Source organism: Lipotes vexillifer, unplaced genomic scaffold, assembly GCF_000442215.2.
Source record: "Lipotes vexillifer unplaced genomic scaffold, Lipotes_vexillifer_v1.1 scaffold1347, whole genome shotgun sequence".
Classification (NCBI taxonomy): domain Eukaryota; kingdom Metazoa; phylum Chordata; class Mammalia; order Artiodactyla; family Lipotidae; genus Lipotes; species Lipotes vexillifer.
This window is the reverse complement of record NW_006796201.1, coordinates 1,054,712-1,067,547: the sequence shown is the minus strand read 5'-3', so window position 1 is coordinate 1,067,547 and position 12,836 is coordinate 1,054,712. Positions and strand designations below refer to the sequence as shown.

Sequence of the window (12,836 nt, the reverse complement as noted above, 5' to 3'; positions counted from 1 at the left end):
TATATTTTTCTTTTCTTTCAGATTCTTTTCCCATATAGGTCATTACACAGTATTGAGTAGAATACCCTGTGCTATACAGTAGGTCCTTGTTTATCTATTTTACATATAGTAGCATGTATCTATACTTTGTGTATCCCCAACTCCTATTTTATCCCTCCCCCCACTTCCCCCTTTGGTAACCATAAGTTTGTTTTCTATGTCTGTGAGTCTGTTTCTGTTTTGTTGTTGAATCTATTATTATCGTGGGTTTTCTGTCACATGTCATTGAAGCTAATCTAAACTTGGGACAATTTTCTTGGAGACCCAGCCTAACATGCTAAAGGAACTCAAAGAAAAGGAACAGGACAGGGCTTGCCCAAGGGGACACAGGGAAATTCTAGGGCTGATCCAGAGCCTACAGCCTCCTCTCTGCATTGAGCAGCATCCTCTCTTCAGGGAGTGAGCCAGCCCCTTCCAGCACACAGTAACTGCATCAACACGAGTAACTAGGACCCACATCCAAAAGATAAAAAGCTCAGTTTGGCACTTTTGGCCGCAAGTTTCTCAAGTTTCTTTAACACAGGGGCCTCAGTTCAGCCCTGTATCTCTGCCTAATTTGGCAAATGTTCCAGAAACAAAGATACGCTTGTCCTGGATCTTTGTGCAAGATTCAAAGGGGTAAGCCAAGGCAACAAGCCTCCTCCAGCTCGGAGGTCTGCAACGTGGTATGCAGGAAAGAGAGAGCCCAAAGGAGCAGCTTTCTTACTGGGTATTTCTCTCCTGGAAAGCCCCCTTTCCCTCTGAATTGCCTCACATATTCGTGTTTTGAAGAACGGCACACTCACCTGGCAGAGGAGCACCCACTCCAAGCAACTCCCAGGGTCTTCCTGCCTCACATATGATGTCTGCAGAAGGGGGGCCCTGCTCAACCCCAGGCCATTTCTTCTCATAACAGCACCTGGTTGTGGAAATGGCACCCCTGCCCCATCCTCAGTCCATGTGGTACAGGGATGACCACACCCCCAGGGGCGGCCAGGGGTGGCCAAGTGCCCCAGGCCTAAGTCCTTCCTTCCTTCCTTCCTTCCTTCCTTCCTTCCTTCCTTCCTTCATTCACTCACCAGATATTGATTGAGCAGCTACTATGTGTCAAGCACTATTCTAGGCACCAGAGATAAAAGATTGCTCATTACAGACAAAAAGTCCTACCTTTGTGGAACTTTCAGGGGAGGGGGTAGGCAAACAATCAACAAATCTAAGTAAATATACAGTGTGTCAGACATGCCAGGTGCACAAGGAAGCAATGTCACAGAAGGGGAAAGAGCATGGGGCTGGGGGCTGCGATCTGAAACAGGGTGTGAGAGCAGGCCTCACTGAGAAGGTGACCAGAGCAAAGACGTGGGAGAGGTGAGGGAGGGGGCCTTGTGGATGCCTGGAAGAGCGCTCAGGGCAGAGGGAATAGCAAGCGCTAAGGCTGTGAGGCAGGGGTTTGCCTGGCGTGTTCAGGTGGATGTGAGGAAGCCAGCGTGGCTGGAGCAGAGTGAGTTGGGGAAGACAAGGAGGAATGAGGACCAAGAGGGAAGAGCAGAGGCATCAGCTCACGTTTCGTCTAAAAGGGTGTTAGAAAAACTCCGGCTTTTCCTGAGTGAGGTGCCTTGGAGGGTTTTGAGCAGTGGGATGATGTGACAGGATTTCCTTCCATGTTCTATGTGTAGAACAGACCTAGGGGGTGAGGGTGGAAACAGGGAGACCAGCCACTGTATTAATCCGGGAGAGAGATGCTGACGGCCGTTGTGGAGGTGGTGAGAAGTCCTCAGGTTCTGGGTACGTTCTGAGGGTAGCTCCAGCGGGGAGCTGCGGATGGATCAGCTGTGGGGTATGAGAGAGAGAAGAGTCAAGGGTGATTTGGTTTTGTCCTGAGCCACTGGAGGGAGAGAGTTGCCATTTATGAGTCCGGAAGACCTTGGTAAAAAGAGGTGGGGGGAAAGCCCAGGCGGTTGGCTTAGACCTGAGTCAGGTGGGGCTGCAAATGGCAGGTGGTTATAAGAGTCTGCACTTCAGGGGAGAGTCTAGGACTGGAGACATCACCACACAGACGATGTCTGAACGCATGAGACTAGATGAGGTCAGTTAGGGAGTGAGTGAGGACAGAGAAGCGGTCCCAGGATGAGCCCTAGAGAAAGGAGATGAGGAGAAAGCAGTAGAGAGTGTACAGGAACAGCTGGAGAGGTAGGAGCGGGGTGCGGAAACCAAGTGGACACACTACATTTGGTTTCAGAAACAGTTCAGGGAAGGGTGTGGGTTCCAATCAGGGCAAGGCCTTTGCTGGAATATTTGAGAAGCTCTTTGCTGGGGTTATCGGGAGGATGGTATGTGAGCCAGCAGCCATTTTGCCACCACGAGGAAGGGACTGACTTGGGGCCAAACCAACCCAAAGAATGGAACTGATAGGAGTGGGGGAGAGAGAGAAACAGATCCTGATGGCCTTCAGTGGCCGTAGGTCCACTGTGCTGCATAGACACCCTAGTTTCCCTTCTTTGTGTCAGTCTAAGTTCAGTTTCTGTCACTTGCAACCAAGAGACCTAACACAACATCTAAGGTCTTTTCACCTGCATGGTCCAGAGGGGCCAAGCAAAGCCCAGCACCCACCCACCTGTCTGGCAATCACATAGGGTAGCCAGGCCTGGGTGTGGGGTCAGAGGGCTCATGGGCTTGGAGGCAGGGCTTCCCTACCACACTGGAATGGCAACACCACGGTCCACTCTGGCAGTTCAGGCCTTTTCCAACCCAGGCACTTCCATCAGGTGAATCCAGAGATGCAATGGTAAAAAGGAGCCCCAGAACGTTCTGTGGCCTGTGGTCCTCCTGGGTGACCACTTCAGATTGCAGGGGACCTCCAGGCCACCCCTGACCACTGTCCCTCTCTGCCCTGTCCCAGTATGCTGGGTTCACAGCAAACACTTTGGAGCTGGCAAGGGCTTTGGGCGCAGCTGGCTTAGAACACTCACTTGATGGATGAGGAACAGGGGTATGCTCAGGTGGGACAGGCCAGGATTCTCACTTGCCCAGGACTGGAGCATCTCCAGGCACACAGTGCCTGCCATGCACCGCCCCCAACACGTGAACTGAAAAATCATCTCAGTCCTTAAAGGTATTGGTTGCGGGGCTTAAGACGTATGGTCGTCCTGCTTGGAGTATACCTTTCATCTGTGGTTTGGAGTTTACAGTACCTGAGGATTAAGGAAAGTGGAAGGGCGTGCCATGAAAGCTTTTCCGTTATGACACAGAGACTAGGTTTGTGGTAGGCGAGCAGAAGCTCACATCCTGACAATGCTTGGGTGGGTGATGCTCTCCTGCTTACAAAACAGTGTCATGATGATCTCCCCAGCTGATCCTCGGGACCATTCTGTGGGCTCAGCCAGGCTCAGCCCAAGGTCAAACAGCCAGGGCCTGATCAGAAGCAGGTTTCCAGACCCCAAGCCTATGGCCATGGGGCCAGCCTCTACGGCGGCTGAGGCACCGGGTCGGATCTGCATGCACCCCAGCATCGGTTTCCTGGCGCTGCTCTAACAAATCACCACAACCTTGGTGGCTTCAAACAAGACATATCTATTGTCTTACACTTCTGGAGGTCAAAAGTCCAAAATCAGTAGCCCTGAGCTGAAATCAAGGTATTGGCAGGACCTCCCTCTGGAGGTTCTGGGGGAGAATGTGTTCTCCCACCTTTTCCAGCTTCTAGAGCTGTGTTCCTTGCATTCCTTGACCCGTGCCCCCTTCCTCCATCTACAAGGCCAGCAGCGGGAGCAAGTGAAGCGTCCTGCTGCAGACGTCACATTACCTTCTTCTGTGGTCTGTGGCTGCATCTCCCACTGGCTCCCATTATAGGAATACATGTGGTTGCATTTAGGGCTCATCTGGATAATCCACAATAATCTCCCCATCTCCAGATCCTTAACTTAATGACAATTGCAAAGTCTCTTTTGTCACATAAAGTAACGTTCACAGGTTCTAGGAATTAGGATCTGAGTATGTTTGGGGGCCATAATTCAGCCTAGCACGCCTGTACACATGCACACGCACACCCCACGACCTTGCAGCCCCATCTGCGTTACTCACTTTGTCTGTACCCTCTTCCCTATAAACATGGAAAGCCAACTTCAATACCCATGGTGAATGACTCTTCCACTCTCGAGTTTTCCAAGAACACACCCTCCCGACAACCCCGGAATTCAGCTCTCCTTCAGAATTCCTGTAGGAATTCTGGTTTCATCAGAACGCCAGCGCTTAGCACTTTCCCCTGTACATTTGTTAATTTTTCGTTTTTAAAAACAGAACTTGAATTTCACGCAATGCACATTCGCTGAGAAAAGTCAGAAAAGCAAAAGAGCAAAAAGAAATTAAAAAATCACATACAATCCTAGTAACCAGAGGAAAACACTGTTAACATTTTTGCTTATCTCCTTTCATTTTCAGTGCTAATAATCTATACACTGAAAAAAAGGTTTTTGTTTTTTTAAACTGAAACATATTTTGGACTCTGGAGCCAGATAACCTGGTGCAAATTTCCGCCAGTTACTTGCCATCTGTGTGACCTTAAGCAAGTTCCTTAACCTGTGCTTCCGTTTCCTCATCTGTTAAAAGGAGGAAATAATGGCACATGCCTCATAGGGTTGTTATGATGATGAGTTAACATACAGAAAGTGCTTAGGACTGTGCCTGGCACATGACAAATGCCATGTTGTGAGCTGTCATCACGTTATTACATGTATATAAGGAGACATCTGTTCAGGTGGGTAAATAACTTTTGGTAGCATAATTCACAGCTGCCTGGGGTTCCCTGGTTTGAATGCACTCCTGTTTATTTAACCTCCCCTACTGTTGGGCATTTAGGTTGTTTCCCGTTTTTTTCTTCTCTGCTATAAACAACTATGGGATAACATCCTTGAACAAACACCTCTGAACACATCTTTATTTTTTCCTAAAAATTCAACTGCTGAGTCACAGATCATACATATTTTTAAGCTTCTGATACATCATTGCCAACGTGCCCTTCATAGAAGTTGCACCAGCGGAACAGCTTGCCCATCTCCCCACACCCCGCTTAATGAACTGCTCCCTTCTCCCCTCTTCCTGCAGGCCACGTGTCCCCGCACACCTATCTCTCGCAGTGCCCCAGTGAAGCTGTGAAGTTTACTAAAATGGATGAACCGGACATGAGGAGTCAGGGTCCTATTTTCAGCCTCCTGGGGTAAATCAATGCCTCCGTTTCCCCCACATACAAATATATGGGTCCACGCACCTGCCAACAATCAAACACTATTTAAATACACATTCCATGCATGAAAATGATACCCAAATTCCAGACTGAACTGGCAAAAGGCTTGCTTTCTAATCACACATCAAGTATATTTTTTAAAATTTCCAACGTCTAATACTGAGGCTCCCAAAGGACTATTTCAGAGCCCTCAATCTGCCATTTTAGAGCTCTGACTCTGAACCATCTTGGAGACAGACCGTTGGAGTATAAATGCACAAAAACCATCACCTTTCTACTTGCAAACAGACGAATGTCCCACTTTTCCCCATCTCACGAAGAAATAAAAAAAGGCACCGAGAGTCTGCCCTCTGGGGACTCTACAGGGAGCTTGTGCGTGGGCAGGACAGAGTCCCGGGCTCCTTCTCACCACACTAACGAGGAAGGGCCTGTATTCCCATTTATTGATAAGGAGACTGAGGCTGAGAGAAATTAAGAATTTGCTCGGGAGCTGACAAGTGGAGAGGAAACCCTGAAGTTCACATCCTCTGATTCCCAAATCCCTGCTCTCCCTACACCGGAAAACTCTGTAAAGGTGTCTGGAATTCTAAGTGCCGGCCGCCTGAGCATCGCTCACCTGTGAAGGAACAGCCCCTTCTTCCCTCTGGAACAAAAAGACACTTTCGGGCTGCGCGTGACAACTCATGGGCATCCTTCCAGCCCTGTAAGTCAGGGGTACCTGGCTTTGCCCACCTGGTGTCAGAGCTGTGGATGTCCGGCCAGCAGGGCCCAACCCCAGATGTCGTGCCTCACCCTTGTCCCAGGTGACGGGAACCTGAGGCTGAAGCAGGGTCCTCCAGAGGCACATCTCAGGGAGGCCTGGACTGTGTGGAGAGCCCAGAGGAGGAACTGGAACTTCCCTGAGGAAGGGAATGTGATGACTGGAGCACAGGGGGAAAGGGAGGAGACTCCAGGACACAGAGAAGGCAGCTCGGGGACAACAGCCCTGCACCTGCCATTTGCTGCCTGCCTGCCAGATGCTGCTCTCAACGTTTTACATACATACAGTCTCACACCTGTATGGGAGGTACCACAACGAACCTATTTCACAGATGAGGAAACTGAAATGTAGAGCAGCTATGAGACTGGCCCGGAGCCAGGCAATTAGAAACGCATGGGGGGACTTCCCTGGTGGTCCAGTGGTTAAGACTCCGTGCTTCCAGTGCACAGGGTGTGGGTCAGGGAACTAAAATCCCACATGCTGTGTGGAGAAGGAAGGAAGGCAGGCAGGAAAGCGAACATGGAAAGATTTAAAAAAAAAAAAAAGAAAGAAATGCATGGGATGGCTCAGGGCTCAGGACTCAGGTTTGAAACCCAGCTCCACCTCTTCTCAGCCGCAGGACGTGAGGCAGAGACTGACCTCATTGGTAAATGATCATGATGATAAAATGGGAGAATGTGAAAACTATAAACAGCTAAATAAACATGAGTTTAACAAAAGGTTCAGTGAAATAATTTCCTAATGCTGGTGTGGGGCAGGGAGTTGGAGACCTCTAAGAAATCATCCTGGAGACGCTGCTGAGCCTGGACGCAGTCAACAACTACTGAGCACTTGCTGTATGCCACCACAATAAACTGGCCACCACCTTGTGACCTGCTCATCATCCAACAGAGGAGATGGGTCAAAAATCTCACAGATGCACGTGACACGGATAAAGTGGGTGGAGATAGATCCAAACTTCCTGGTGGCCAACCGGCCAGCGCAGCTGGACCCCTCCATCACAGGGACAGCCAAGACCAAGGAACCTGAGGGGAGATGAAGCCCACGAGGTGCCCACCAGGGCCAGGCCCCATCCGGGTGTGCCACCTGTACTATCTCAGTGAGCCTCACGCCAGCTCTCAGAGGGAGGGGTCAACATTTCCATCTCTAAGATGAGAAAACTGAAGTCAGGGAGGTTAAGCAACTTATCTGAAATCACACGGCTGGCCAGAACCGGGGCTGGGATTTGAACCCAGATCAGCGGGACGAGGAAGAGGATGGGAGGCAGCTGGAGAAAAGAGGGAAGGCTGGAAAAACCACTGTGGCGCGGCTGGCAGGGATGCCCAGGGCCTGGTGAGAGGTGCGACGGGAGTCCAAGACTGATGACAGTGACCGAGGGAGTCCTGTTCCAGCCTGGCCAGGGGTCTAGAGAGCCTGCGAGAACCAGGCATGTCTGTCTGATGAGGGAGGAGGGGCCCTGACCCATGAACCCAGAAGACGAGGGTACACTGTATTGGGACCCCAAAGCCTGGACCCCCCCCCCCCCCCCCCCCGCCGGAATCTGCCGCCACAGGCTCCCCCCTCACCCCGCGCCCCCCCCCCCCCCCCCCGTTGCAGCCCTCATGCGCGTCTCCCACGAACACTCCTCCTCCAGGCCCTTCTGGGGCTGGAAGAGAAGGGGAAGGATCTAGGAGTTCTGTCCTGCATGCGGGGCTCTAAAAACCCACGGGGTGGTGAAAACTTTCCCTGGGGGGGGTGGGATTAACAAGTTCAGCCGCTGCTGTAGTTCCCTTTGAAGTCAGGAGGACTGGCCTGCCTCAGGTGAGCTCTACAAGGCAAGCTGGCAAGGGATGGGGGGTGGGGTGCCAGCCGCATGGCTAACTGGGCTCAGATCTCGCGCTTCTGAGCACCTGGCCAGTGTTTCCAGCGCTCCAGGAACAGCGCCCACCTTCTCTTCCCTCTGAGCTTGGCATGAGCTGAGGGGTGGCCACTGTTACTTGAACACGTACTCACAGCCCGAAACTTCACCCAACCCCCAGCCCACCCCATCCCACACACTCCAGGCCCTCCGGCCTCTGCTTCACGTCACATCACTCCCAGTTCAAGCCTCTCGCACATCCCAGGGCCTCTGCGTATGCTGGTCCGTCCATCCTTCAGCCTGTAATGCCACCTCCCACTCTGTTAATAGAAATTCTGCCGTTTGGGGTCCAGTTCAAACGCTGCCACGTGCTCAAATCTATCTGCTCTCCTCCTGCCCCCCACCCCTCAGGCTTCAGCCTGTTTCCTGAGTGTGTCCTCACACTGTTGCCCCCTTCCCTCTCTTGTAACAGGGCTCCTGTGCTGTTCCCTTGCACTAGATGGTAAGGTCCTCCAAGTCAGGGATCAAACCTCCCAGGTGCCAGGGGACGATTTCTGGAATCCACACGTTCATCCAGTACACATTGATCGAGCACCTCTACGGCCCAGGACCTGGTGAGATCTGGACTTGCCAACTGTTTCCCTTTCTTAGCCCCCATCCTCCTGTCCAGGTGTCTCCCCACCTCTCCCTTGGGGAGACCACAGCAGCCACCTGTACTGTTTGCCTTTCATGCCTGGGAGAGCGTCTCCACCCTTCACACCCCTGGCCCCTGTCCCACCTGCTCTTCTGGGCAGGCCCAGTGCCCTCTGTTATCTCCAGCCACAGCACCCAGGATATGGTTTCCAGTGGGGTGCCTGGCCATTTCTTCACAGGGGCCCCAAGGCTGAAGTTCCCCAGTCACCAGGGCCCAATCTGGCTTCCCACTTTCCTGGCCACTTGGCCTCTACTCCGAGCAAGTAACTTCCCCTCCCAGGGAGAGGTGCTCAGATTCTCACGGGGAGCAGGAACTCAGAGGCCCACGGCAGAGGTCCTGTTGGGAGCCCAGGAAGTGACTGAGTGACACTGATTGAAGGGCAGGGGCTCCAAGCTCCCTTCCCCTTTTGGGGGACCTGCCTAGAGCTTGACTAGTCGGAGACTCCAGGGGGCCAGTCCTCGAACGCGCGCCCCTGCGGCAAGCGCTCTACCCACCCAAACGCCGGGCCCCTCAGAGAGCAAAGCCGAGCAGGGCACCGCCCCAAGTCCTCTCCCGGGGCCGGGCTCCGCACAGGAACCCGCAGCGCACAAGCTAGGACTTAGCTGGTATCTGCACCCCCTCCTCCTGCTCGAACCTGAGCCACCCCAAACCCGCGGCCACAGCCACCAAGCCCCGCTCCAACTCGCAAAGTAGCGGGCAGCGAGGGCCGCGCAGAGGGGCAGCGGCGGGGAGAGGCCGGCGGTACCTGTCAGCAGCTCGATCTTGTGTCCCAGCACCTTCATGGCTGCGCCCCGCGCTCAGCCGAGCAGGGGAGAGGAGCGCGGGAGGCGAGGAGGGAAGCAGCAGGAGAGCGAGAAGTGAAGCAGGAAGAGCAGCCGGGAGCCGGGAGAGCTCTCGCCGCCCCCCACGCCGCGCTCCCCCCTCCAAACAGGTTTAAAAAAATCCACCAATTGCACGGCCGCTCACCCCTCAAAGGCGCCCGCCGCCACCTGGTCCGGGTGAACTCCGGGAGGCTGAGAGAGCGCGCGGGGTGGGTGCGGGTGACACTCTGGGAGGCGGCGGGAGTGGGCCCCTGTGCCGCCGCCCGAACAAAGAGGCCCGGCCGCCCCCGATGTAGCGATCAGGGAGGCGCGGGCGGCCGCGGGGCCGTGGCCCTGGGGGCCCGCGCCTCTGGCCGGGAAGGCGAGGAGGAAGAGCCCGAGCGGGGCGCAGTGGGCTGAGGGGCGCCCCGGGGGGGGGGGGGGGGGGGGGGGGGGGGGGGGGGGGGGCCGGCCGCGGCCGCAGTGGCTGGGGAATGGGGGGAGATGGGTCTCGGGGCGCCGCCGACTCACCTAGGGTGAGGCGAGCAAGACAGACGCGCAGGCGGAGAGCCGGGCCTCTGCGCTGCTGCAGCCAACGCGCGGGTACAGGTGCAGGCAGCGCCCGGCCCCTCTGCAGAGCCGCCGCTGCTGGGGGCGGGGGCCGGGCCGGGGGTGGTGCGCCGCGGGGGGCGTGCCCACGTGGGCGCGGGGAGCGTGGGCGCTCGGCCCGGGTGCTGGGCCGGGCCTGGGGGCTGGACACGGGAGGCGGTTCTGCGCGCTCGGCTTCCGCCTCCCGCTGCGGCTGGAGCGCCCAGTGGGCTGGCGAGCTAGACCCTCGGACACCCGAACCTAGCGGAGACCCCGGGTCGATCGGCCTGCTCCTCACCTCCTGCAGGCGCCCGGAGGAAGGGTCCCCCGCTGCTCGGAGTGCCCGGGGGGCGGTGGGAGGCCCCGCCCGCGCCGCCAGTCCCCTGGTAGCCGCGTGGCGTCGGGCTCCGGCGGGAGGGAGCGGTCTCTGCCCCAGTCTTTGTTTAGATTCCCCAGGAGCCTGGAGGAGACAGCACCCCCTCCCCCGTCCGTGTCGCCGGCTGGGAGCTGCTGGGGAAAAGCCCTGGGGGGGGTGGGAAGAGCCAGGCGCTGAGGGGTATTTGGGTCGTCGTCCCCCGTTTTCAGAGCCCTAGGGTTTCCTTGGGGAACTCGTGCGGGAGTGACTCCAGCCAGAGGTGTTCTGGGCCCTCGCCCCGCCGCCCTCCCGATGTGGCGAGGTGCCGGCTCTCCTCCATTCACGCGAGCAGCAAAGGGAACTGGGGACCCCTTTGGTGCTCAGGCTCACTCTGGTCAGGCCCAGTGACGTTGCTCTCACCTGTTACCCCAAAAGAGGGAACACCGAAGTCCCTGGATGGAGTCCTACTTTAGGTTGAATGGAAATGTGATGACCTGAAAAAATTTACTTGGGCAAGACAGCTCAAGAGGAGGGCTCCTGGAGACAGGGGCTCTATTCAGGCTCTGCCACTGACCTTGGGCGGGGCTCTGCCCCTCCCGATTCCGGCCTTTCCGGTGCAGAGTGACCGTGTTGGACCAGGTCATCTGGGAGGTCCGGAATGGTGTGGGCTGAGACGTCAAAGGATCCTTCAATGCGTCTCCCCCTTCACTGAACCTTTAACTGGGCTGGTTTGTAATGAGGTCCCAGCTTTCCCTCGGCTCCAGGCTTCCGTGAAAGCTACTATGACTTTGAGTTAACCGACTCTGCAACGTTTAGGAAGCTGGTACAGATGGGGTGCACTTTCCTGCTTGGGGTGCAGTATATAAACTGCACACAAGGCAGCAAGCTTGGGTCCTTACAACTCGGGGGCTCACCTTGGGGAAATTCCTGCCTCTCAGTTTCCTCCTTTGTAAAGGGATGACGAGGGGAGGTGGTGACAGAGTAAACCTCTACATCCAAAACATCCAGGAAACTGGTTCTATATATACAAGTCTGGAACCGGTCCTTAAGAGTGCAGGCTGGTTCTATAATTTCCGGGCTGTGTGACTTATTCTGAGGCTTCATGTGCTACTCTGTAAAATGGGGATAATGCTGACCTCAGAGGGCTCCTAAGAATTAAATGATGGCATAAAATGCTTAGCATAGTGCCACACACATGGCTGAAGTGCTCAATAAATAGTCCTTGTGATTACTGATGATAAAACTGTTATTATTGCATTACAGGTTCTTTCAGGCTTTTCTGAATTCTATCCTTTCCAATAATTTCAGGCCTGGTTATTGAATAAAACTAACTGTTGATGTCCTAGTAACATAATTCATGAGGCCTAGCCTGTTCTGAACTGGAATACAGGCCCCAGGAGGATGTAAGAGGCTGCCTAATAAGAGCTTTGACACTGTGACACATCTGCACACAGACAGATCTGTGTGTGGAATGGTGTCTGCCATAGACTTGAACTAACACAGACAAATCCATCTGGTTTAGATAACTCATGAACCCCAAGTGGGCATTTGTGGGGGGGTTAGGTTGATGATTTAAACCCCTAAAAAATAAAGCTTTAATAGATGATGAAGCCATGTGATTGTGAGAACACTGCCCTACCAGGGAGCTGTTGCATCAAGAAAAGGTGCTTAGGGGACTTCCCTGGTGGCGCAGTGGTTAAGGATCCGCCTGCCAATGCAGGGGACACGGGTTTGATCCCTGGCCCGGGAAGATCCCACATGCCACGGAGCAACTAAGCCTGTGCGCCAAAACTACTCAAACTGCACTCTGGAGCCCGCGTGCCACAACTACTGAAGCCCGCGTGCCTAGCGCCCGTGCTCCACAACAAGGGAAGCCACCGCAATGACGAGCCCACGCACCGCAACGAAGAGTAGCCCCCACTCACCGCAACTAGAGAAAGCCTGCACGCAGCAACGAAGACCCAACACAGCCAAAAATAAATAAATAAAATAAATAAATTTATAAAAAAAAAAAAAGAAAGAAAGAAAAGGTGCTCAGGGGATAGGCAGGCAGGGAGGGAGGCCCTGACCCCTTCTGGAGGAGTCAGTCATGCTGGGCAGAAGAGTCCCAGCTGAATCAGCAGAAGCACAAGCTCTCAGTTCCGTCTGCTCCGGGGCTCTTCTTCATCCCTTTGAGGGAGGCAGGGTGCTTCGGGGCAGGCTGGGTGGCAGGGTTTTAACAGAGGAAAGCCAAGCGTGGCAGATGGCCAAGCTGTTGGCCGGGACAGGGGGCTCCAAGTCACATCCCTCAAGCCTTGCTCCTCATTACCTGAAAGATGCTGCTAAAGTTGTGGCCCTCTCTGGACTTCCCTTTTCCCATTTGTAAACCAGGGGGGAGACTGGCCTGTACCTCAGCTAGAGACGAGACCCAGCCTGTCTGAACATCTCTTTGGGCCTTCATTTCCCCATCCGGAAACTCAGGCTACCGAATCAGTCTGGGTGACTGCAGGAAATAGAAACCTACTGTCTGATTTAAGCAAAACAGGGCTTTGTTAAAAGGATGATGGGCAGC

The 12,836-nt window shown here is 54.5% G+C and overlaps 1 protein-coding gene across 2 annotated transcripts in view; it reads right to left on the bottom strand.

The window, feature by feature from the left end:
• The window catches only part of NDRG4 (NDRG family member 4), a 42,980-nt gene extending 32,051 nt beyond the window's left edge, over window positions 1-10,929 (bottom strand). Inside the window, exon 1 of one of the 2 annotated variants that reach the window (XM_007468312.1) lies at window positions 10,860-10,929. In XM_007468312.1, coding sequence (XP_007468374.1) covers window positions 10,860-10,929 — 70 coding nt within the window. Of the gene's footprint in view, window positions 1-8,626; window positions 8,879-10,859 lie in introns of those variants that run through there. The other variant, XM_007468313.1, reaches the window with a different exon arrangement.
• Between the last annotated feature and the right edge of the window lie 1,907 nt (window positions 10,930-12,836).